Here is a 26,584-nt window from a genome sequence, read left to right as displayed (position 1 = left end):
GACTGGGTGGCTGAACAACAACAAAAAAGCTCTAGCCAATGTATCAAGGGAAAGAGGAAATAAACAGTTTTAAGGAGAGCCGCTTTTCAGTTTAATGAAGTAGCACAAATTCTGAAAATCTGTTACTAAATATTGTCAGTCAGATCCCTGGATGTGGGAATAAACCCAATTACTAGCCTGTTTAAAAGACTGAAATCTCCTCAAAAAGGAACCTAGCACATAGACATATTCCTGACATTCAATGCAGCCTTGCACAGACTGTTATAATATCGATTTGAATAGCATGCATCGTAGTTTTGTTTCTAAGAATAAAATTGTTGAAATAAACTCTACAGGTCTATAGATGGGATGAGAAGACAAAAATACGAAAGCAGATTCACTGTGAAAATATATCTAGATAACAAGAAATGCTTTAAAAGGCTGTAACTAGCAGATTTTAAATACAGCTGAAGCACACTTAAAACCTAAGGTTGATATTAAAATATGTGGGTTTTTTTTGTTTCTGGCAGAAGTGCTCAGAAAACTGCTAAAAGCAGCTCACAAAGGTTCTTTGTAGGCTGTACATCCAGTGTACTAAGACTATAATGCTCCATTCATTTTAAACATTAGCTACACTTGTAAGGCAAAAACAATGTAAAACTAAATTACTGTGAGTCCCCTAATGTGACACAAAAAACACTGGAGGATGTCATGAAAATACAACTTACTGAATGACACAAGACTTACTGGAGAATTTACCAAGATGAAAATAAAAAGAAAACAGAGTAGTGAATTTTCTTCATCACTGAATTCGAAAATAAAATGAATATACTTCCTTTTAAGAAAACCATCTATCCATATGATTCTACTTTCTCATAAAAATATTAAGTCAGCTTTCTCAATAAAACTACAGTGTTTTTCGTACAAGGCACACAAAGACAGCCAACCTGAGAATATTACATCTTTTGGTAAACTTCTTTGCTTTTAGAGTGTGTGTCCCTGGTTGGATTATTTAGTATATTCAGTCACAGACCATTCCAAAATAGTTGTAGACTTCCCTAAAAAAAGATTAAGAAACTGCAATTTCTTCTTGGAAACATAATAAATAAATACTGTAAGCGAAGAGTAATACATCTTGACCAGTGAGGTTCTGACCCAGCTTTCTGTTTGTACAGGAGCAGAAAGGCAAAGATAATTCCAACACCATGCATAGTATCAGAGTGGTTATCAGATCATCCAGCTCTGAGCCAGAGAGTCTCCATCACATGGACAGTCCAACAATCTGTTCTCTGAAAATCCATAATTTGAATGAGAATATATGAAAAATATTCCTTGAATCTTTGTGAACTTTCTAAAGTTTGGGGAAATTAAAAAATTAAAATCCCAAGTTAGTTAACAATTTAAAAGCATTCAGAATTTCAGTAAATCTCCTAATAATGGGTTAGCAGGTTATAAGTATATGTTTCTGGCTGAAAATATCCCTCAACTTAATGAAGCGAAATGTAAAGTATATGCAACTCATCAAAGTCTTCTTATTGTTGAAAAAGGCCACTGCTCTAGGTCTAATTTTTAATTACATTTTACGTAAAAATCCAAGTTAAAAAAAAACAACAAACAACCTGAAAGACACTTTAGGAACTCCCTTTTTGCAAGTCTGATAGATTTTGGGTGTAAAAACATGATTTTATCATCATAGGCAAAATGCATAACTTGTAAAATTACAACCTAAAAATCCCATTTTTCACTTTCTCTCAATCTATTTCTAAACGTTCATTCAGTTTTTTATAACCAATGCAATCTTAGCAAAACATTTTCACCAAAAAGATGGAGAGTGAGAGTAAGGTCAAGAATTAAGATAATAAAAGGATTTAACAGTCTAGATTTGGGAGACTCCACTAACTGAGAGACCTTCAGAATGTCATTTTGCACCCTGACTCTCCCTTTCCTCATCCAATTATTAGGCACACAGACTAAGAGACTGTCATAATTTTCTTCCTACTCTAGGAGTCTATGAATCCTACTCAGACCAAGGCCAGGGTTTTGGATTTCTATAATAATAACTACTTCTGTACAGTGATATACAGGTTGCATAAAGAGTAGCTAATATGATACTAACATTTTGTAGGAAACAGTCATTTTTATTACACTTGCCTTCTACAAATGAGAAATTGAGGGCTCCAAGGGCCCCAAACAGCAACTCAGCAGCATATAAATGACAAGGTAAGAGTTCAATCTCACTTTCTCAAGCTCAAATTCAATATTTCTTCTACCACACAAAACAAAAATGACAGTATTTTTCAATTCTCACCAATGAATTCTGGAGTAACAGGGGGGAAAAAAAAAGACCAAAAAAAAAAAAGTCTCAAAAGTTTAGCTTGTCCCAGAATTTATAATGGAGAGGGCAATGGTACCCCACTCCAGTACTCTTGCCTGGAAAATCCCATGGATGGAGGAGCCTGGTGGGCTACAGTCCATGGGGTCGCTAGGAGTCGGACACGACTGAGCGACTTCACTTTCATTTTTCACTCTCATGCATTGGAGAAGGAAATGGCAACCCACTCCAGTGTTCTTGCGTTGAGAATCCCAGGGACGGGGGAGCCTGGTGGGCTGCCGTCTGTGGGGTCTCACAGAGTCGGACACAACTGAAGCGACTTAGCAGCAGCAGCAGCAGCAGCAGCATTTAGAAATGTTCCCCATGGAGAACACTAAGCTCTATTGCTTCTCATTATTCAAACTGACTCATTTGTAGGTTGTTACTGTTTGTATATTTCTCTGACAAAACTTCACATTCAGATTGCTTAACAGACCTCACTATTTTATTGCCCCTAAATACCTGAGGAACATAAGCTGCTCTATACAAGTCATTAATATGAAAAGTCAAGTCACTTGACTTCAAATGACAAGGGTACATGCTTCAGATTATTTATATCAAAATGAAGGCTTTAATCCAGATAGTTCTAAAATTTGTGATTTATAAACAGACTGTGAATTTGGGGCAATGGTATATAAATCAGAAAAGATTAAAGTGTTCTAAAGTTGAGGAGCATCAAAACAATACTTGATAGCAACAAGTCCAAATAGTCCAATATGTAAATAATCAAAATAAACATGAACAGATTAAACTCATCACTTGAAAAACATACTGCAATTTTTTTTTTTGGCCACGCTTCGAGGCATGTGGGATCTTAGTTCCCCAACCAGGGATCGAACCTTCACCCCCTGCAGTGGAAAGAGGACCATCAGAGAAGTCCCTGCCAATTACATTTTTTAAAATTCCATGGTTTTAAAAGTAAGATAAAGAAAGGTTGAAAATAAGACAAATGGCCAAAGTCATTATTAGGGAAAGAGAACATAATGATAATAGGTTCAACTCATCAAGAAGATATAACAATTCTAGATTTGAATTCACCTAAAAGAATATAGCACCAAAATTTATAACATAAAAGTAGGTTAAAGATACACAAAGATATGAATAAATCCAACATTATATTGGGAAATTTCAAAACAACTATTAATTACTGATATTTCAAACGAACAAAAAAACAAGAACAAAACATTCAGTAATGTTGGTTAAAATAGAAGATATTAACCACAAAATTAAGAAATAAAATATGAGGGGGAATATGTACAAGATTCAGCATATGACAATTAGAAAATACAGATTTTTTTCATAAACCACTTATGATTATTAAGCTAAGAAATAAGTCACAAAAAATTCTAAACAATGGGCATCATAGGCCACATTCTCAACCTAGAAATTATGTCAAACTTTAGCAACAAAAATATAAGATTTGAACATATTTAGCAGCTAATGCACATAATTCTAAATAACTTGGGTCAAAATAAGAGAAAACTGAAAAATGCTCAAAACCACTGGAATTAATAAATGTTAGCAAAGTCAGGAGAAGGTCAAAATCAATATTATATACTTGGAATAAACAAAGTTAAATTTTAAAAAGTGCACATACAATAGCATCTGAAATACTTAGAGGTAAGTTTGACAAAATATGCACAAGACCTATTCTAAAAAGGTTTTAAAAAGAAATCATGGAGGATCTAAATAAATGGGAAAACATGTACCATGCTCACCATTAGGAAGACTCAATATTGTTACTATGTCAATTTCCCTCAAGCTGATGTATAGCTTTAACGGCAATCTCAAACAAAAACTGAAGCAGGCTTTTAAAAAAATCCAAAGTGACAAATGGATTCAAAATTATATAGAAGAGCACAGAATTTAGACTAGCTAAACAATTTGGATAAACAACAGAAGTGGAAGACTTGTGCTAACTGATTTTAAGACTTGCTTTACTATAAAGCTACAGTATTCATGATAGTGTGGCTGTGGCAAAAGGACAGGCATAAATTAATAGAACAGAGTAGAGAATACAGAAACAGACCCACACACATAGGGTCAATTAATTTTCAACAAAAGTACAAGGCAATTTAATGTTGAAAGGAAATCCACTCAACTGAATAGTCTTATAAAAGAAAAGAACATTGACCCTTATTTCCATATGATCAACTGATTTGAAATGGATCATAGATCTAAACATAGGAACTAAAACTATAAAGCTTCTTAAAAAAAAAAAAAAAAAGGAAAAAATTTTGGCAGTCTTGGGGTAGACAGATATTTCTTAGGATTTAAAAAGCAGGAACCATAAGAAAAAAAATGTATGAACTGGACTTCATCAGGTTTAAAAACTTTTGCTCTCTGAAACACACTGTTAAAGAAAAAAAAAAGGTCAGCTATAGAATGAGAGAAAATACTTGCAATATATATATCTGACAAAGCTCTTAAAGTGAAGTCGCTCAGTCATGTCTGACTCTTTGCGACCCTGTGGACTGTAGCCCACCAGGCTCCTCCGTCCATGGGATTCTCCAGGCAAGAATACTGGAGGGGGTTGCCATTGCCTTCTCCAGGGGATCCTCCCAACCCAGACAAAGTTCTTATATCCAGACTATATCTATCTTTCTATACATACGTTAGAGTAATAAATAATGAAGATGTGCTTTACAGGCATGGAGACAGACACACTGACCAAGAAACAGAAAAGATGGCTTCTCAAAAGATTCTTGTTGGCCTTTCCTGGTGGTACAGCAGATGAGAATCCGCCTGTCAATGCAGGGGACATGGGTTCAATCCTGGTCTGGGAAGATTTCCCAGAAGAGCAGCTAAGCCCATGTGCTACAACTACCAGGCCTACACTCTAGGGCCCAGAAGCCGCAACTACTGAAGCCCAGGAGCCTAGAGCCCATGCTCCACAACAGGGGAAGCCGCCACAGTGAAGAGCAGCCCCTCTCACCGCACCTAGACAAAGCCCATGCGGCAACCAGGAGCCAGCACAACCAAAAACAAATGAATAAACAAACAAACATTTTCAAAAAGATTCTTGTATATTTGGAACTCTACATGACAGAAATGGCAAGACAGATTAGTGGGAAAAGGAGAGACTATTCACATTGATTATCCATAAAAGAAAAGAAAATCTGGATCCCACTTTGAACCATGCACAGAATTCAACTCCAAATGGACTGAAGATTTAAAAGTCAAGAATCAAAACTTGTAGAAGAAAACATAAATTCCTTTCTGCCTTGGGGTAGGGAAGGATTTCCTGAGACACACAAAAGAGCTAACCATAAAAGAAAAAGACTGAAAAATTGGACAACTTGAAATTACACTTAAAATTCATCACAAAGTATCTTAATGAGACAACAAACCAGAGGAACATATAACTGAAAAGAACTAGTAGCTGGAGTATACACAGAATTTTAAATTATTAAGAAAAAGACAAATAACGCCACAAAACTGAAACAGGCAAAAGGCATGAAGAGGTATTTCATAACAGAGATCTACCTGACCTTACTGATAATCAAAAAATATAAACCAAGGGACTTTTCTGGTGGTCCAGTGGTTAAGAATCTGCCTGCCAATGCAGGGTTTAATGCATGGTCCAGGAAGACCCCACATGCTGCAGTGCAACTAAGCCCCCGTACCACAGCTACTGAAGCCCACTCATCAAGAGCCAGTGCTCCACAACAAGAGAAGCCTCTGCTCCCTGCAGCTAGGGAAGGCCCATGCACAGCAAAAAGGATCAGCACAGCCAAAATAAGTAAATAAATTCAAACGCACACACAAAAACACCAAGATCGTAGTGAGGTATCATTTGCATCCATTATCATCTTAAAAAACGTTTTATTGATGTATAGTTGATTTACAATATTGTACATCCACTGACTTTTGCAGGTGCTTAAACAACTGAGCCGGAGAAGGCAATAGCACCCCACTCCAGCACTCTTGCCTGGAAAATCCCATGGACGGAGGAGCCTGGCAGGCTGCAGTCCATAGGGGTCGCTGAGGGTCGGACACGATTGAGCAACTTCACTTTCACTTTTCACTCTCATGCACTGGAGAAGGAAATGGCAACCCACTCCAGTGTTCTTGCCTGGAGAATCCCAGGGACAGGGGAGCCTGGTGGGCTGCCGTCTATGGGGTAGCACAGAGTCGGACACGACTGAAGTGACTTAGCAGTAGCAAACAACTGAGCTCCAAAACTTACTTAAAAAAAAAAAAAATCATTTACTATTTCTCATGGTTCTGTGAGTTAGGTTGGGCAGTTCCGGTCTGGGCTAGCTTGGCTCTTGAGCTGGGCTGGTCTAAGCTGGATGCTCCAACTGGTCGTCCACACCCCAGCACGTTAGCCTGGGCCCTCACATGGTGGGCTCCAGGTTCAACAGAATGTTATGAGAAGACCAGCCCCTATGTGCAAGTGCTTTTCAAGTCTCTCCTTGTGGTCGTACTTCCTGATGTCCCTTTGCCCAGAGTAAACCACACAGTCAAGTACAAAGACAAGGGGTGGAATAACAGACTCTAGAAGTAAAAATCATATTGCTGAAGGGTATGCATATAATGATGAAAAGAATTTGTGACCATCCTGTAATCCAACAATTTCATAACCCACTATATCACTCTTTACATGCATTCCTTTGTATTGAAATTTGTATTTTTCATCCTGACCTCTAGATTTGTATACCTAATGGCAGTACTTGGATGAATCCTAATCACCTCAAATTGAACATGTACTTTCTTCTCCCTCCCCATTCCCCTTCCTGTAACAAACCTGGTCCTTCCCAAACCTTTCCTCTCCCAGTACTTGGCATAACCATCCACCCAGTTACTAAATCCAGAAGAACAGTCATCCCTGACTCTTCTCTCTTCCTTACCCCTCACATCCAAGACCAAGTCCTACTCCATATATATTTAGTGTCCACCCACTGTGCTCTCCACTTTTTTGCCTCCACTCTGATCCAGGCCATTTTCATCTCTCACTTGGACTACTGCAATGGACTCAATGTCTCCATTTCTACTCTTGCCCCCTTCAATTCATCCTTCACATACGAGCAAGAGTAAACTGCTTATAAATCATACTCTCTCCTCCTTGAAACTGTAGAAAGACTTGCTAATTACCCTAAAAATCAAATCCAAACTCATTTCCATGGCCTATAAACCTCTACATAATCTGGAGCCTGAATATTTCCTACCTCATCTCACGTCACTATATTCTTGGTGCACCGTGCTAGAGTCTTAAACAGCACATATCCACATTAACTCTCTCTCAAATCCTTGTGTCCTTCATAACATTTATTACACTGTGCTTATTCTTTCATTTTTGTATTTTTTTCTCTATAGGTTCCCAACTAAAGTATCTATTAGTTTTTGTTTCCCACTGTTTTCCTCGGAATTTGGTAAAAGGCTTAAGACATAAGGTGTTTGTTCACTGATTGGATGAATGGACAGATATGACAAGAGATACTGCAAAAGGATCTTCTCATGCAAAGAAGACACTGTTAAGCATCAAACCCTCAAATTTCAATTCTCAAATTCTGTGTTATAGTGCACACATATAATGTAAACTGTTACTAATACAAAAAAGTTGAGGTAATGCCCTACAAGAACAACTCATTTGGTTAAGAATCCTGCATATGTTGTAAAATATTAATGAAATGTGAATATATACATGTAGATATTTATTGAAACTTTATTAATAATGAGGTAACAATAATCAAGTAAGCAGCAACACAAAGATATGCTTTCCAAAGACAGTTGGAAAAACATTCTTAGCAACTGCTCAGTAGACCACACAATGACATAACAACTGTGGTTAAATATTTAGCAGTGCTTTTCTAAACGCTTAACTTTAATTAAGTAAAGTTAACCCTAATAAAGGCAGTTACTAACTTCAATATCTAGGAGGAAACTGAGATGACAAGAGGTTAAGTAACTAGCTCAAGGGTTACCCAGTTGTAGATGTGGAATTTGGACAAAGGCCATCTAAATTCATAGCCTAGGCTCTTAACACTATTTACAGAGTCCTTCCAGGAAAATCTTTATAAAGACCAAGGTTTTATTAATGATCCTCAAGAATAAGAGAAAACACCACAATGACCTACTGAAAAGATTTTTTTCATTTCTGGAATACTGACAACTCTTTAAATTATAGTTAAGAGACTAAATAAGTTTTGTGAAATCAATGGAAGCAAAAAGATTCTTAACAGGACAAAAAATTAACTCTTCTACAGTGGCTCTTTACCCAGAATGAAACAATTACACTGAAATTATAAACAGCTTGGGGAAATTTTTTTATCAGGAGCAAAGAAATTAATACAGCTTCCTCCTACTCATTAACAAGAACACTCACTCAAGTAGAGACATGTGTTACAAAGATCTTCTGTCTTTTCCACTTGCCAGAAAGAAGACACCTTGATATCTGATAGTAGAGAAGCATGAACTCAAGAGTAACTATTCTGAAGAACAGAACTAAAATTTTCCTATCTTTATGCCACTCCACTGCAAATCTTGCCAAGCATAGTTTTTGTTTTCCTAGAATTTACAAGACTAAATCAGCTAAAAAGGGGGGAAAAATGTATTCACATATATAGATCCCTTTAGTACATAAGAAACCATTTTCGTGCACGCCAGGAAATATTGCCAAACCAAATAAAGATGCCTGGAGACAACCTCAGCAGAAAGAAAGAACACTTGGGACCTCATTTCCAGTTCAGGTTCTGGCACTACCTAAGCCATATGACCTCAGGCAAGCCAATTACTGACTGTTTCTGGGCCCTAATGTTCACCTCTATTAAGTAAGAAGAATCCAACTATGTGTTCACAGAGGTTGCATCTCATTCTAAATATTGCTTTCAGTAAGTTTCAGTGAAATAACGTAAGGCTTTAGTTAACTACATGTAAGCACCCAAAAGTTCAACTTCCTCTACTCTTGTAAATTCTTAAGTGACAGTACCTGATGGCCAAAAAAGATCAAACTTAAACTCCCAAATGCAAAACTAAACTCATTTTCAAGTCACCTACTTATTAACTAAGGTGACTAATACAGTAGATTACAGTTTCAACTACTCCTGGCTAGCTTTTATTGAGTTCAAAAGGAGGGCAAAGATCATCTCAGAAAAGTATGTGATAAAATTTTCAGAGAAGAAACATACTTCATAATACAAAACATAAAATTTTGAAATGATCAAAGTTAACAGTATTCTCCACTGATATATTTCCTGCTTTCAGAGTAAAATAACAGTATCACTATATTGTCATTTATATAGTGATTTCACATTTACTATCTCACTCAATCATTGTGACAGTCCTATGAAGTAAGTAGCATTTTAATCAACACAATTCAGGTCAGTTTAGAAAGTTAGGTAACTTGCCAACCTACACTCAAGAAGTGTTGGAGCCCCGACTCCACTGTAGGCCTTCTGATTTAAAGTTTAATGATCTTTGTAATCCTAAAAAAGTGGTAATTCAAGCCAAACTCAAGAAGAAGTTGGAAAGTGAGAAAATCTGGATAATCAATCCCTGAATAACTGGACTGAACACAAAGAATAGAAGACCAGGTTTAGCAGTTTCAAGTCAAAAAGCAAATTTACCAGCTGTTAAAAATGGTAACATCTAATTTATATACTTCCACATCTCAAAAATCTTGTCGCCTGATTTCAGACAACTGTGAAAAAATTTTCTAACTCAAAAAGAAGAAAAATATGGAAATAAAAACAAACTGATTAAACTAGCTACAAGGTATTAAATTGCTAAAAGGCACATTAAGTCATTATTTCAGAAATTTGGTTATTCTGGAATGTGAATCACAGGAATTAAATTATGCTAATCAGGTAGGATATATTCCTCAGAGGAAAAAAAAAGCTCCACCGTTTTAAAATAATATGGGCAAAGAAGTATGATATAAAAATCTCTACTGTACAGTCATATCACACCTATATAAATTTGCCTCATATGTCTGGGACCCACCACCTCTTCCAAAGGTCAGTAAAAACATAATCCATAATGCACAGAATGTTGCCTAGTAAATAACAGTTTCTTACTATTATCATTTATGCTAAGAATACACAACTAAAATCAGGGCTGCTTACAACAGGGAGTAAGCAGTCAGAACATTAAATTCTCTACAACATTAGAAATACTTGTACAAACTCCTTCAAAGGATCAGTGCAATCTGTCTACACAATTTTTGACAAGCTCTAAAGGAGAGGTGAAAGACATTAAAGTTAGGAAAAGGAGCTATGTTGTCAAGACAGGTATCAGTGCCACAGCCTACATATTATGAGCTTTTTTGGTATGAATTTTCAGGAAAACAAAACATAACAGTGCAAAACTTACTGGAGGTCACAAATAACTCTCAAGCAGTGTGACATAGGGTCACAGATGGCTTCCTGGAAGTTTACTAGAGATGTAGCTAACCTTCATGTTTTATTGCAAATATCCCCACTGTAAAGAAATACAGGCGGTCAGGGATTTGGAAAAGGCAGAGAACGCTATTCCTCATGGAAGTGGGAAATAACGTGAAGATCCTCTGCCAGAGATCTACGGAGGGAGGCCCCATTCCCTTGGCCACCAACACTTTAGAAGGCATTCACACGTCTGAATTTTGTTTAGAAATGGACAGATCATAGAAGCAGGAGCTAGTGGTTGGGAGAACGAGAACCCCACTGACAAATCCTGAGAAACAGCTTGGTCATCAGCAAGGGAGATCTTCATTTACTCTAAGGTTCTAGACTCCCAGAGACGAAGAGGGGCTGGGTATTCTACAGAAGCTCAGGACAGCTTCCAAGCCCACCACGACGAGGGGAATGGTCGGGAGTTCAGTGCCTGGGTTCAGCTTACCAGTGGCCAACCACCGGGAGGTGTCCCAAATAATTTAGATATTGTCAGACTGAGACAGAGTCAGCACCGCTCTACAACACGGCTGGCAGTGGAATCACGGTGCCCTAAATCTGCACCGTCTGGGCGCAGAAAAAGTCAAGCTCTGAGGATCGTCTCAGGCGTCCGTCCCCAGTTCCCCGCGCTCGCTTACCTACCCGCTCTGACTCCGGCTTCTCGGATCTCGGGATCCTGGAAGCGACTCCCGACCGACTCTCACACCCGCTGCTGGGCTCCGGCCAACCGGAACTCGCTCGAGTCACTTCCGGTCCGTTTTCCCCCGCGGGAGACTGCCTCCAAAAGAAAAACGTTCCCCTCTCCTTTGGGCCACCTCAGCGGGTCGTCGCGGGATTTCAGTTCGGGTCTGGGTTAGGGACCTGTGGGCGGAGCCAGAGGAAGAATGACTGTTCTCGTTGCCGTTCTTGATCCGGAACTTGTTGTCGAGATACCCCGGAAGAGGTAACTCGCGTGAGAGCGGCGTGTTCGGTACCCAGAATTGAAGAACGCGAAGGCGCCAGTGAGGCGGAGGAGAGGTGCGCTAGGTAGGTGGGTCTCTCCCAGGGAGAGGGATGTTCTTCTTGACTCTCCAGTTGGAATGTTTATTACTATTTCATTCTATAAAAAATCACCCGCCCACTCTCATCTCCTTTCTAAACTGTCTTCCACCCAAGAGCCCCTGGAGCCACTCTTCCGGTTTGGCCAGTCGTCTTTTGAAAGAAAGGACCTAGCTGCTGGGGAGGGGAAGGACCCAAAATTTTAGTTCCCAGTCAAGGGCTCCGGTCGGGCAGCATCGATGCCCTCGCTCCGCGTGTGAGAAAATACCGAGCAGGCCTCACACTCTGCTGAGTATTGAACACCCACAGCGTAGCAAGTTGTCCAGTGCTACGAGGAAAGAAAAGACTTCTAAGAATATGATGGAAAAGTTGCCCCGCTGTGTCACACGAACATAAAGAAGTCTATAATCCTTGAACATTTTACCCCAGGCACTGTACTAAATGTCGCGAATGTTATGTGTAATTGCTCCAGGACGTTTTTGTGTTTTAAGTGGAGAGAAGTAATTCAGGGAGAGATTGCTGCTTGAAAACACCTGGTAATTTAGTGTGACTGAATAGTAGACTATGTAGCAGATTAGGTTAGAAGGGTAAAGTAGGTTGAAACCAAATTGTGTATTCTTTGAATTTCTGCTGAGGGATTTATATTTTACTGTCACTCCACCGAACTTGAGTCCACTTGTGCAACACGTAACGAAAACCAGTCTTTTGACACTGGGTTGTGGTGAAGAAAAGCACAGCGTTTATTGCAGGGCTCTAAGCAAGGGACTGGGAGACAAGCCTCAAATCCACTCCAATTGGGTGCTTAGTTAGGGTTTTGTTTTTTTTTTAAGGGGAAGAACAAAGAGGCTGGAACTAATCATTTTATAACATTTCTGTGACTTTTTTTTAATTGGAGGATAATTGCTTTACAGTGTTTTGTTGATTTCTATTGAACTCTGTGATTTTTTTCATAATTATAGTTTGAGGAATCAGGATGTCTCTGGTTTATCATTCTTCTCTGGCCAGGTGGTCCATGGTATGAGGGTCTGTTAACTCGTCTTGCCCCGGAGAAACAACCTGAGTTGTATGTGATACCTGCAATTTTACTATATTGACAGTGTATTGACAACAGCAGTTTTAGTCATCAGCTCTGGTTGATTAGTGTCAGTTACGCAGGATTGAGGTCACAGTGGACAAGAGAGAAAATAAAGTTTTGGATAGAGAGATTAATCATAAACTTGATAAGGGGACTCAGTTTTAGGAGGACTCGGTTTCCTTATTCCTTCGATGCTTATCCAGTGATTTTTGAGCAGAGGAATTACAGATTACAGAGAAATTACAAATCAGATTTGTGCTTTATAAGTACAATTAATTATAATGGCAGATGTACTAGGACGAAATGAATATGGAAAGATTACAGGAAGTTTGAGAGGGAAGGAAAAATACTGAGTTCAATATAGGACATAGTCTAGACCACTTCATAGACATCTATGTGGTAAAGTCTAGCAGAAACTGGAAGTTCAAGTGTGGAGCCCAAGAGAGGCTGTAGGAATTCTCAGCATCTATTGTTTCAGGAATAAGTGAGATTGTTCATTTTACAAACTATTTATTTATTGTGTATCTCCTCCTACTAGAATGTTAGCTCCATGAAGAGCAGGATTTTGTTTCCTTCAGCGCTCTGTCTCCAGAGTCCAAAACTGTGCACAATAGGCTCTCAGAAAATATTGATTGACTGAATGGAGAGAGGATATATAAACCAGCCCTATCCAATAGAACTTTCTGCAGTCATGGAAATGTTCAATATCTCGCTAACTCAGAGTGGAGCTTAGCCACTTAAAAAAATGGTTTAGCTGTATGTGGGATCTTCGTTCCCTGACCAGGGATCAAACCCGTGTCCCCTACATTGAAAGGTGGACTCTCTTTAAGTAGAAAAGAATAGCTTTATTGCTTTGCCAGGGAGGGGGGGCCACAGCAGGCCCTCAAAACCATGTGTCCCCACTTGGGGAAGATAGAGAAGTTTCATAGTAATTGTTCAAAGAGGGCATGACCAGCTCATGGACATTCTTCTGATGGGTGGGTGGTAAGGTTAAGTGCGAGTCTGCATCATCAGCCTTCAGGTCCAGCTGGTCTGGGGTCTACATGCTTGTGGTCCATGGACCATCAGGGAAGCTCCCTCGCTACTTCTAAGTTGTTGAGCTACTGAGCATTTGAAATGTGGCCATACGTAACTTAAAAACTGAATTTTTATTTAGTTTTAATTAAGTTTAAATACCTGCATTTGGCTAATAGTTGCTATATAGGACAACATAGGTAGAGACTGAAAAGAGGGCGAAATGTGTAAGCTTGGCTAATACATACCTCAGCGGCAAACAGAAAGAGACTATAGCTAATGGGGGAAAGGTGTCAGAAAGGTAGGATGATAATAGGGTGAACGTTGTGTTAAAGAATTCAAGGGAAGAGGGTTTAAAGAAAAGTTATCAGTGAGTGGTGCAGAAAACTCAAGATGAGGCCTAAAAAGCGGCAGCTAGATAGTGTCTTGATTCTTTAGCAGTTTCAGTCGAATGGGAAAGGCGGGCAGGTAACTGAAGAAGTTTCAAGATGAAGGGAAGAGGAAAAGTGAGGCAGTGGTTTAAGGGTCCAAGAGGATGGATTTTTAGGTTGGAAAAGGCCAAGGGGCAGTAGCCAGTGGAACAGGGTTAGCGGGTGGAGCGTGGTTCAGGAGGCAGTAGAATCACAAGCACTGGTGAGAGGGGTTTAATCTGGCCACTGGAAGGCACCAAGAGGAGGGTCTTAGAGGAAGTGTTCCTTTTGCGATGCCATCATTGCCTGGGACAACAGAGATGAGGCAGAAAATAGTTATGTTTACCTCCGTTTCAAGCACTGGGTTTATTGATAAATGTTTATAATAGATACGCAGAAAGGGGGACAGCCTGAAACACCTTTTACAAGGGTTAGATGATCTGATCAGGCTGATAGATTAAAAGAACAGAGATGTTAGCATTAAGCTCAGCATTTTGGAATTAGGGACTTCATAAGATTAGGGACAGAAGCAATAAACAAATTGGTTCTTTCTGGAACTTTTTCTGCTTTCTGTTTATGGTGACTCATTGATAGATCTGTTTTTAAACAAGGGTGAGAGAATGAGAAACTTTCCATCATGACCTTTTGGATGAGTGTATTTTATACTGCTCTTAATAGTTTTGTGTCTGTGGATAAGCACCTTCTCTGATCTTTATTATTGTCTTATTTTAGCAACAATAATGGAAGTAAAGGGTTTTTAGCTTGCTGTTCAACACACAGTAGCTCCTCTGTATGTACTGCCTTTCTCCAGATAGTACCTGAGTCTGGTATGTGGAATATTTGGTTATTTTGCAACCTAGTAATTGGTGCAGAAAATCCTTCTAATTCTTTGACATAGAAGTTTGTATATATGCATTTTTATATAATTATTTGTTCTATTTGTAGTCTGGCGGTTAGATTATCATAAAAAGTTCTGCTGATCTGTAAGCATCATATAGTAACTAAATGATAGATGCATTATGAGATATGTGGGTTCTGCTAAGAATTATTTTTTAATTCTTGTGTGTGTGTGTGTGTCTGCCAAGGCATCTAGAGCCATAAAGTGCTGTCAGTAGAGCCTGTCACCATTTTGGGCACAGTCGTGAAAGAAGACTGAAACTAGGTGCTGAAGGCTTGGCCACTTACGACCCTCTTTGTCACTCCTTTTACCCCTGAATACCTGTTTCCTCAGGGTTCCTTTCTTCCCTCGTGTACTTGACCCAGTGACCTTATCCGCTTATCAGCCTTCAGTCAATATGTTAAGGTCTTGTAAACATGCGTTTGTAGCCTGCGCTTATCTTCTGACCTCTAAAATGACATGTCTTTTTCTTTTTCCTGGACATCTCAACCAGGATGTCTTTTGGTCAAATCTGATGTAATATATCTGAAACCTTTCAGTGTCCTTTACTTTCAAACCTGCTGTTTTCATCAATAAAGAGTATACCCCCAGTCTCCATTTGTTCAAATCTAGGTGGTGGTCTAAACTTCTCCCTTTCTTTTATCACCAGACTTCCAGTGAATCACCAGTTTATACAGGTGTGCTTCAGCCGCTTTCCTTTCCCACGTCCCCACTCCTGTCTGACTGTCATCTCATCCAGACTACTGGGAAAGGCAACGTAGAGTAGTGTTAAGAACACAGGCTCTGGAGTCAGGCTACCCCTTACTGGCTTTTTGAACTCGGGTGAGTGACATATTCTCTGTGAGCCAATTTTCACATCTGAAAAATGGGGATAATAATTACAAATTTACTTAAAGGACTTCAGTGTTGGGAACACCGAAGGAGACAGTTTATGTAGAGTGTCAATACCTAATATATAGCAAATATTTAGTGACTGCTAAATAATTTACTGTTATTACATTATAGCAGTCTCCTAATCAGTCCCCTGTATCTATTCTTGCCAGCTTCTAATTCCGTCTTTATACTGAAGTCCCAGGTGATCTTTCAGAAAACAAAAATCATTTCCCTGCAGCAGTGTCTCATCACCCCTAGAATTCCAAGCTGCTAAGCGTGGCTTACGAGGCCTTCTGCGACCTGTAGCCCGCCCTTCTTTCTCGCGTGTTTCTCTGCCGCTCTCCCCTTCCGTCTTCGGGCTGTCTGGACCACTTTCAGGGCACTTGCACACCGTATTTCTGTTCTTTGGCTCTTCTGCTTGGTGTTCATTCTGCCTGAAATGATCTTTCCTCGTTCTGTCTTCTTGTTGCTTTGTTGCATTTTAAGTATTTCCTCAAGGTGGCCTTCCCTGACCTCCTAAACTGAGCTAAAGCACTTTATACACTCCCCTAACATCTTTCCATAACATTTCCCGACATGCAGTTGTCTTCTCCTCCACTTACCTAGGCACTGTCGGTGGCCAGTGTTGTTCATCACTATACTCCCAGTCAAGGCATGTGTCTGGCACAAAGGAAGCCAGCAGACATTCGTGTTTTTTGGTTTTTGTTTTTTAACTTCTCTTTGCCTTCATTTCCTCATTTTTAAATAGAGAAAGAATGCTGACCTCTTAACGGTTATGTGGATCAAATAACACAGTACCTTCAAAATACCACTGAAGCTTTGAGTTCTGACAACATGAAGTCTTACTAAAGTAAAATGTGGAGAAGGCAATGGCACCCCACTCCAGTACTCTTGCCTGGAAAATCCCATGGACGGAGGAGCCTGGTAGGCTGCAGTCTGTGGGGTCACTAGAGTCAGACACGACTGAGCTACTTCACTTTCATGCATTGGAGAAGGAAATGGCAACCCACTCCAGTGTTCTTGCCTGGAGAATCCCAGGGACGGGGAAGCCTGGTGGGCTGCCGTCTATGGGGCCGCACAGAGTCGGACACGACTGAAGCGACTTAGCAGCAGCAGCAGCAAAGTAAAATGAAAGAGGGACTTCCCTGGCAGTCAGTGGTTAAGACATCACGCTTCAGCTGCAGGGGGCACAGCTTCTATCCTTGATTGGGTAACTAAGGTTCCTGCATGCCACATGGCGTGGCCAAAATTTTTTTTAAAACATAAGAAAGAAATTCAAAATTAGGATTGGGTCATCTCTAAACCACTACCAGGATGTAAGCTCTGTGCATGAAGGGACTGTTTCTCCTTTATTCCCCTAGATTCTAGAGCAAGACCAGTTAGTATCTGTGGGATGAAGGAGGCATAAAAATAGAAGAATTAAGAAAGCAGATGTGCTTAATGACAGCTTTTTGACTGCACTGTACATACCTATTCCTATAGCTACACTCTGGACTTTGTATCACTTAATGTTCTATTTCCTAACTCGAAACCCCAGACATCTCTCTCTAGCCTCAGCCAACTGCCTTTCCAGCTCACTTCCATCATACCTGTTCTTAATAGCATGTGGATATCCTGTCACCTTTCTCATGATCTGTCATTTCATTCTTGCTCTCACCCCAACTTCCCCTATGCCCCGTGTCTCAGTGCTCTTAGTAGAATTCAAACTTGGATAAATCCAGCCGTCTGTTATAGAAGAGGAAGATGAAGGAAGAATATCGGTGCGGCAGATTTAGTTATATGTTTGGAGGCAGTGATTAGGTGGTTTTAGTCTTTCGGCTTCTACTTTCTCTGTGAAGTATGAGGTTATCCCTTCTGTGTTTTTACCTAAACTCAGGCTGTTAAGTACTGCTGGAGAAAATCAGCTGGTAGGTACGGTACATTATTCATCATCATTGAATACATCAGTGCTTTATTGTTGACTCAGACACCATGAACAGCTTTGCTGGGGTAATAGGAATTTCTTAAGTAATAAAGGATGAAGGATCATTGTTTTTTATGATGGTTGTACTACTGGTAAATTCAGTGTGTATCAAAACTATGAGAAAAAGGAATGAAGTGTGATACATGGTACAACATGGATGAACCCTGAAAATATGCTGGATGGTAGAACCCTGAAACAAAGGCCACCTTTTGTATGGTTTGACGTTTACGAGTGTCCAGAATAAGTAAATCCATAAAGACAAAGATTAGTGGTTACCAGAGACTAGGGGAAGCAGAAATGGGACGTGATTGCTCGCGGTTACAGGGGTCTCTTTGGGGGGCAGTGAAAGTGTTCCGAAATTAGATAGTGGCAGTGGTTGCACAATACTGCAGATATGTTAAAAGCACTGAATGGTACACTTTAAAAAGGTGAATTTTATAGTGTGTGAATTACGTCTCAAAAATGAGTATTTCCCTAGTGGTCCAGTGGTTAAGAATCGACCTTGCAGTGCAGGGGACGTGGGTTTGATCCCTGGTCAAGGAACTAAGACCCCCACATGCTGTGGGGCAACTAAGCCCATGTGTAGCAACCCAAGATCCCACATGATGCAACTAAAACCCAAAACAGCCAAATAAATAAAGTTTAACATTCCTGTACAGTCGTCACTTTAAAATATTTGATAACATTGCACACTTTGCCTATAGTATAATTTCAATTTTAACATCCTAATTTTAACTTAAATGACGATTTTTTACAACATTTATGATAAAGTATGAATTTTCAGGACTGCTATCTGTGCCATGCAGATGACACACTGTAGAATTCCAAGGCCACCACTTGTAAGTTCTACAAACGTGATGTACTTCATAAATGCTTAGATACCATGTATTCCACTGGAAGAAACTGATGACTGTTTATACCTGTACACTGAAGTATATTGAATCCAACAGCCTCAAATGTAGACTTATGTAAATACTTTATTGACGATTCAGACACCATGAACAGCTTTGCTGGGGTAATAGGAATTTCTAAAGTAATAAAGGATGAAGGATCATCTTCCTTTGTTTTTATGATGGTTGTCTACTGGCAAATTCAGTGTGTATTAAAACTATGGAAAAAGTACTTTGCATTCACATGCAAGCTGACACTGGGGTTTTCACCTACAGTAATGTCCAGGGGCACCAGTATTCTTGTGTGAGGCTTTCAGCTTTCCGTGCCAGGGTCGGTAGACGTCAGCAGCCCACCTCACTCCAGGCCCGTTGCTATGACAACCGGGAACTTCCCTGAGGGGTTGGTACATCGAGAACTACTGCATTATTGAAGACACAAGTGAATAAGCACTATATTTCAGAAAAGAGTGAGTTACTCTTGGTTCTTTTAGATACTTTAGGCATTTTGGTAAAACAGAACATTTCCTTTCTCCACAAGACTTAGCAAAGACTGAGGAGCAGAGCTGTTATATCTGAGAGAGATGTACTCCTCACATTGAGATTCAAAATGATCTAAACTGCTTTGCCTGTATTCTTGAATTTTTTCTAGTACTCAGGGGAGAAGAAACAGTACCTGCCCAAGATCCAAAACATATATTGCCTTTTTTCTGGATGAATTAAAGTACTGCTGCTTATATACTGTCAGGGTGTTGTATCTGATAAACTATAACTTTCCCTCCCTTGATAATGACTGCTTTCTTTTCCTTTCAGATGATTTCCAGATCCCTGGTTATGGAGTATCTGACTAATCCTGGTGCACTTAGCTTGGTTGCCGGAGTTGCCTGTGGCGTGTGCCTGGGCTGGGGCCTCCGAATGCGCTTTGGGATGCTCCCCAAGAGCTCAGTGAGGGAGACAAATCCTGACACTGAAACGGAAGCAAGTATCCTCGGAGAGAGTGGGGAGTACAAAATGATTCTTGTGGTTCGAAATGACTTAAAGATGGGGAAGGGGAAGGTGGCTGCCCAGTGCTCTCATGCTGCTGTTTCTGCCTACAAGCAAATTCAAAGGAGAAACCCTGAGTTACTCAAAGAGTGGGAATACTGTGGCCAGCCCAAAGTGGTGGTCAAAGCTCCTGATGAAGAAACTCTGGTTGAATTATTGACCCATGCAAAAGTGCTGGGACTGACTGTAAGTTTAATTCAAGATGCAGGACGTACTCAGATTGCACCAGGCTCTCGAACTGTTTTAGGAATTGGACCAGGACCAGCAGACCTAATTGACAAGGTCACCGGTCACCTAAAACTTTACTAGGTGGAATTTTGTATGATGATGGTGGTTCCACCACACGTGTTTGAAACTGTCAAATTCTAACAATAAAAGCTGAATTTCTTCCCCCAGCTAAGTATTCTTGAGATGAAATTCCATTCACGTGTTCTTCTGTCATATACTTGGCCTGGTTAGAGAGTTATCTTGGGCTAAAAAAAAAAAAAGTTTGGTTAATAAGTCCTGGTGATTCAAGTGATGAGTGCTGAAACAAGAAATGTTTAAGATGAGAGGCACATATCATAATAAAATTGGATTAGAGGTGGGAAACAGCATTTCCTATGAGTGATTAGGCCCCATTGTGTGTTACTAGCTCTTCTGGAGAAGGCGATGGCACCCCACTCCAGTACTCTTGCTGGAGAATCCCATGGACGGAGGAGCCTGGTGGGCTGCAGTCGATGGGGTCGCTAAGAGTCGGACACGACTGAGTGACTTCACTTTCACTTTCATGCAGTGGAGAAGGAAATGGCAACCCACTCCAGTATTCTTGCCTGGAGAATCCCACAAACGGGGGAGCCTGGTGGGCTGCCATCAATGGGGTCGCACAGAGTCGGACACGACTGAAGCGACTTAGCAGCAGCAGCAGCTCTTCTTCCAGGACTATGTTGCTGTCCTCCTTGGAGGATCAGGGGTTCTAGGGTATTCCCAATTTAGATGTAAACTGCAGTCTGTTTTTCCTTACCTGTTTTTGAATATTTTATCGATAATGGTATAGCCATCCACAATGAATTTAAAATCTAACCTTGTGGATTTTTCTCAAAGTTGAGGTTTTGACAGCACTGACCTAACCCACCTGTGCCGTGTTTCACGTTTCTTCCCTCACCCACGCTGGCTAAAATTTCTCAGCAGTGGTTCTACATCTCTTCAGTTCACTCCTGTCCTGCAGGTACTGAAACTTGTGAAATGACTTGCATGGACCTTGAAGGTGGTTATGGGCCCACATAGAAATTTATGGTAATTGTGAAGTGACTATTACTTATCATCGTAACATCCCAGTATTTTCTTTACCTAGAACTTAAGGAACTGGACAATTCAGCTATTTAAGGGCACCTTATCTCCCTTTTCATCTTTATACATTCAGCATGACATGATCCAAATAATTACCAGCTGCCCAGAATATGATGGTTCCCAGCTCCCAAGAGTCACATAGCTTCCTGATCTCCTTTTTTGCTAAAAGCTGTTTGTCTTGAAAGCTCTCTTTGGGGGGATTCTGCCAGTATTTCTAAATTAAGTATATTCCTAAGAACTTTGATGTCAGGGAGAATTTTGGTAACAGGCGCATATTGATTGCAACTCACCATGGTTAACTTCAACGATTAGCATTAGTTAGTTGTTAACTTCAACATAAGCAGCAATGTAGCACAACTCCAAGGTCTAGGTCAGTGGCATCTGGGCAGAACACTAAAGACTACCGCAGCCAGGCTTAGAGGTCAGTCGTCTTTTACACTGCTGTCTGACAGCACAGAAGAAATTGCAACTGTGAATGATGCCACAGTAGCAACTGTTTCTAAACAGAATGTTTATACTGGTTTCCAAAGTGATGCAACAGCATGTAACTGAGTTGGAGAGAACTCAGTCCTAAATGTATGATTCCACTTCAGATAATTTCTGAGGTTTGCCTCAGAGATTGACGATTCCAGGTTCAAAGACAGCGCATCCCCAACAGGACCATCTGCCCTTGGTGACAACGTAATTGAGGTTAATCGTGGCATATCTACTAGGATACAAACGCTGGTAGTTATGGAAACATGTTTTCTAGCTCGCCTGTACTTTGCTATTTTGTAAGGTTCATAATTTTATTTCATTCACAAAGCAGAGAACCCTGGGTTCTCTAAAGACACCTGCAAAGGGTCAAAACAATTTCCCTGATACTCATTCTTTTCCATTGTTTTGACATTTGCAGTGATGATAAAAAAGCAACCGTGAGTAATACTGCTGGCACCTTTCATAAATCAAGACGGGCACCTATCTGTATAAGGAGTCAGTATAGTTTTCACTGCCCTACATTTAATTTAAAAAGTTTAATGTCCTTGATGAAGCAGTAAAAAAATTATTAAATTTGACTCTTGACTTGTTTGTCTTAATATTCTATGTAACATCAAACACTTCTGGTGCACACTGAAGTATAACTGTCATCTTAAAAAAAGACTTGTGTTAGCTGAGTACTGAGCAGAACTAGCTGCTATTGTCATCAAACATTTTTACTTGCAAGAACAACTGACAGAATCTACTTATCCAGATCTAGATTTTCAGCAGATATAAACTACAAAAGATTCATTTTCATAGTTTCAGAGTCCACATTTCAACTAATCACAAGTGTCTGGAAAGGTGATTAAATCTGCCTTCCAGTGCAGGAGACACAGGTTCAATCCCTGGTCAAAGCACTAAGATCCCACATGCCCTGTGGCCAAAAAAATACTCTTTTCCTTTCCTAACTAAATAGCTGTATGAAGCCAAGTTTTTGAATACGGAAGAGTCTTTGCTCAGATGAACTTTACAGACGGAAAAAATACAACAATGCCATTCATTCTTGCTTTCCTTTGGGGAAATATGCTCATGTTATTATTGCTTACATTAACATGCAATGCTTATTACTGTCATTTAAATGGGTTAACAGTTTTAAAAAGTTGTTTGAACTATCAATAATAGTTGAGTAAGCAGGAATAGATACAATCCCACATAAACTAGTGCTCTTTGGGATCGTCAATCATTTGAATATGGTTACTTTATAGTAAACTTTTAAATCAGGGAGTTTAAAATCTTTTATTCTTTTTCAAAATCGAGCTGGTTATTCTAGGTTTTTTCACTTTCATATTTATGTGAATTTATGGCAGGGGAGCCTTCCATGATACTGACAAAAATTACATCAACTTTGTAGGTATTTTTGGTGAAAACTGGCATCTTACAAGTTCTAAATCATGAATGTATTTTCTCTCTCCATTTGTTTTAATTTTCAGTTTCTTTCAGCACGATTTTGTAGTTACATTTTGTTAAATTTATCACTAATTTTCTTGAATTCTTGTTTTGCAAAATTTCATATTGCTTTTATTGCTCTTTTAATTTTGAGACCTTTCTAAACAAGCTTTTTAAAGAGTTATTTTTATAAAAACATTGCTTAGGATTTTATTCATACAAGATTAAGTCATCTATGAATAAAAATAGCTTTACATCTTCAAAAAAAAAAACTTGCATGATTTTGAGTATAGACAGATCCTAAGTTTGAGAACCACTACAGTGAGATATCTGCATGACTAAATCAACTTACATTAATTTAAAGCAGCCTTACATGGAGACCAACCTCTTGCTATCGTACCAATGTCTGTTGAAATGATTGCCAACAATTAGCACTTTTTTTTGGGGGGGGGGGGATATAATGTCTACATTTGGATACTAAGGAGGAGGATCACTGAAAACATATTTACCTCGAAAGTTTCCTATTAACCTCTTTCCCATTCTTCCCTTCTGTTTTAATTACTTTTAGAGTGACAACAACTCTTATTTTTAGTTCCTTCTGTCAGACCATCGACCATCATCCTATTCAGAGGAAAGTTACTGAAATCCCTTATACTTTATTACTAACTCATTCTGTCTCTCCTTGTACAGCACTCAATACTACTGCCCAGTATTGAGCTACCTGTTTTGTGATTTAAACATGTCTCCAAATAACCTTGAAAAGTACTCATGGTGTTAACATACACATGAGGGACAAGCTCAGAAGTTCAGCTTGCTCTCAGTTTAAGCCTAAGTAATACACTGCTGCAGTTTCTCTTTCTACTATAGCCCATTATTATGGATGGTTTAAGTGGCAACTCGGTATCACAGACATAGCACCAGATTAAAATTAAGTTAAAAAAAAAATTCTTAACTATGCTCTAAGAAAAGCTTTACTGAAAAATTTTAACTTGTTTCTATTAGGGCAGGGAAAAGAGAAAAATCATTCTGTTGATAAAAACCAGTTGATTCAAAGTATGTCTAGGAAAACAAATCTTGATTCTGAGAAGGAGCTCCTAGGGACCATTACTATTCTCCCTCTTGATAAACATGAAGAAAGAGGGCAGAGACCCAGGAGAAATACCAGTATTCCCAGGACCTGAGCAGCAAGATGGTCCCTAAGACAAAACAAAAAACAAAAAGGGATTTTTCCAACTAATACTGTAATTTCCTATAGGAATATAGGTGGTGGGGGGAGGAAGACAGCAGTTCTAAGCTTTAAAAAAGCACTTCTGTGGTGTTTATGGTCAATGACTCAACTTTAGAGCAATACAAAGCTAGGTGGGGGCTCTCTAGCTCTACTGAGAATTAACTGTGAAATGAACTTAGAGTAACATTCTCAGTCATATGCAAAAAAAACTTGAATTCAAACAATGATTTAAAAAAAACAACTTAAAATATAATTTGAAGGCCTTTATATTTCATGGTGAAGAACAGCATGTTGACTATGTGCTTATACATTCTTATTTCAAGTTAATACAACATCCATGATCTCTTCATCTGAATGAAATGCTCAGATAAACAGCTGAAGTGCTGCCTGAAATGATGGAGGTAGCCCACGTCAGCCCTGATGGGTTGTTCTGGCCTCTGCATGGACCTCACGAACGACTGGAGTGCACACAGTGTGATACAGTGCTTCCAAATGTCCCAGCCCTTACCCCCCTTCTCCCTATACTACCTTAGTATCCAGTATGAAATGGTTCTTGTGGTTTAAGAGAGATTTAAGTAAAACTGCCATTCTCCATGTTATTTCCACAGTCCAGTAATTTATTTTAAATTTGAGTAATTTCAAATTCCACAAAACTGAAGAACAGCAATATTTGTTTGAATTCTTTCTTCTGTACACTCAGTGATCTAAAACACCACAATATCCAACATACACAAACCTCAGGGAAGGGTTAGTAAATACACACAGATTGGAATCATGGTGCTCTTTGTTCCTGAATGGAATGGTCCCACAGAAAAAGCACAGGATACAGCACAACGTAAGGGCACCTGTTACATATGAAGTGAGCAAAAACACTAGCATTTTCTATATGCGTAATGAGGAAACCTGCATAGGTTAGAGGGCCTTTTATGCTCATTTAAAAGTCAGGCAAGTTGTCTGTAATGCATTTTTTAAACAATTTGGAGAGCACTGCGATCCCACGGAGGATATGCTCATTAGTGTTGTCTTTGTTGGCATTGACAGTCTTGCATGGTCATATACCAGTATTTTTGCTTTAGCTTTTCTTTGAATAAAAGAGATTTAAATGCATTTAGACAATACATACTGTAAGCTGTTTACATACACTAAATTTAAGAGATTCAATATTAGAGTTTTTTTTTTTTCCCTTTAAACACTACAGAGTGCAAATCAGGTTCTTCACAATAGATTGAGTATTAAGCAGTTCTTGAAAGAATGAGGGGGGAAGAAGAAAAGCCCAAGTGAATAAAACATTGAAACTATTCCCCTTTGAAAATAAATTCTAAAATGATGCGGAATGTGAAATAAGCTTTAAACATAGGTGATCCGAGTTTATAGTTAGAAACAAAAAGTAGTCCTTCATGAAATAAAGGTTACAAGAACATGTGTCTGTTTTCCCCTGTTATAAACTGAGAAGCGAGTAGAGACGATGTTTCGGTACGAAAATAGGCGACTACAGGATCAGCTTTCCATCTCACATGCTGTACCCAAAGCCAGGCTGAGGCTGCCCGTAGGCTGGTGCAGTGTAACCATAGCCAAACGGCGCCTGGGGAGGGACTGCAACGCTGGGTCCTGCTGTCAGCATCAGCTGGGGCTGACCTACAGAAGAGAGCAGAAAGGGGCAGGGCAGGGGCGAGGAGGCGGGAGAGACTGTTAGCACCGCAGGATGACCACACCCCCGACCTGACTGCAGCAGTGTAACCACAACTTGGAATAAATTTGGGTGGGTGGGGCGGGGGGGAGGGGGAGGGACGGGACACTTCTGACTGACTGTCTCAATTTCAGCATGGCAGTCACCCTAGGAAGGGTTCTGCCTAAAAAGCCAACAAAAACCATGCAGGGCCAAGGGCCAGAACTGTAAAAGTAATGATGTTACTTCACATGTCATTTAAAGCAATACGCACATGCATGCTCGACATGCTTAGGCAAGACGTTCAGCAATAAGCCTATCACCACCACATGGTGTTTGCACATTTTATCTGGTGACAATATAATTAGCACAGGAAAACAATTTTTTAAGATACATTTTTAACACAACTGAACTTTTAAAGTTAAGATTTAAATTCTTGATTTAGATGTCTCTAAATGGTAACAAAACCAAGTATCCAGTACCAAAATGAAAAAGTTAAGATATATTCAAATATGCATTAGGTGTGAAATACATT

The 26,584-nt window shown here is 39.5% G+C and overlaps 3 protein-coding genes across 9 annotated transcripts in view; 1 reads left to right on the top strand and 2 right to left on the bottom strand.

Moving 5' to 3' along the window:
- VMP1 (vacuole membrane protein 1) overlaps window positions 1-11,564 on the bottom strand; it is a 128,696-nt gene extending 117,132 nt beyond the window's left edge. Inside the window, exon 1 of one of the 3 annotated variants that reach the window (XM_019980793.2) lies at window positions 11,362-11,564. The gene's annotated coding sequence lies outside the window, so the exon portion shown is untranslated. Of the gene's footprint in view, window positions 1-11,357 lie in introns of all 3 variants that reach the window. The other 2 variants (XM_019980794.2, XM_019980795.2) reach the window with 2 other exon arrangements.
- A 1-nt stretch (window position 11,565) lies between these two features.
- On the top strand, window positions 11,566-20,316 carry PTRH2 (peptidyl-tRNA hydrolase 2). 2 transcript variants are annotated; one of them, XM_019980798.2, is made up of 3 exons: window positions 11,629-11,745; window positions 15,804-15,976; window positions 19,691-20,316. In XM_019980798.2, the coding sequence occupies exon 3, from the start codon at window positions 19,691-19,693 to the stop codon at window positions 20,228-20,230; it is 540 nt and encodes a 179-aa protein (XP_019836357.2). In that variant the 5' UTR covers window positions 11,629-11,745; window positions 15,804-15,976; the 3' UTR covers window positions 20,231-20,316. The 2 variants fall into 2 exon arrangements, with proteins under 2 accessions (XP_019836356.2, XP_019836357.2); XM_019980797.2 differs by lacking the exon at window positions 15,804-15,976 and having other exon boundaries at window positions 11,566-11,745.
- CLTC (clathrin heavy chain) overlaps window positions 18,950-26,584 on the bottom strand; it is a 71,408-nt gene continuing 63,773 nt past the window's right edge. For 2 of the 4 annotated variants that reach the window (XM_070772587.1, XM_070772588.1), the window contains one exon: window positions 18,950-20,394. In XM_070772587.1, the coding sequence (XP_070628688.1) occupies window positions 20,360-20,394 (35 nt within the window). In that variant the 3' untranslated portion in view covers window positions 18,950-20,359. Of the gene's footprint in view, window positions 20,395-24,979; window positions 26,019-26,584 lie in introns of those variants that run through there. The other 2 variants (XM_070772585.1, XM_070772586.1) reach the window with 1 other exon arrangement.

This window comes from Bos indicus, chromosome 19 (assembly GCF_029378745.1).
Source record: "Bos indicus isolate NIAB-ARS_2022 breed Sahiwal x Tharparkar chromosome 19, NIAB-ARS_B.indTharparkar_mat_pri_1.0, whole genome shotgun sequence".
Lineage (NCBI taxonomy): Eukaryota > Metazoa > Chordata > Mammalia > Artiodactyla > Bovidae > Bos > Bos indicus.
The sequence above is the reverse complement of the archived record's forward strand: the minus strand, read 5'-3'. Positions and strand labels throughout refer to the sequence as shown.

Bases quoted from the DNA above. Each gene is read 5' to 3' on its own strand.
- PTRH2 (XM_019980797.2), top strand. From the start codon at position 19,691: ATGATTTCCAGATCCCTGGTTATGGAGTATCTGACTAATCCTGGTGCA.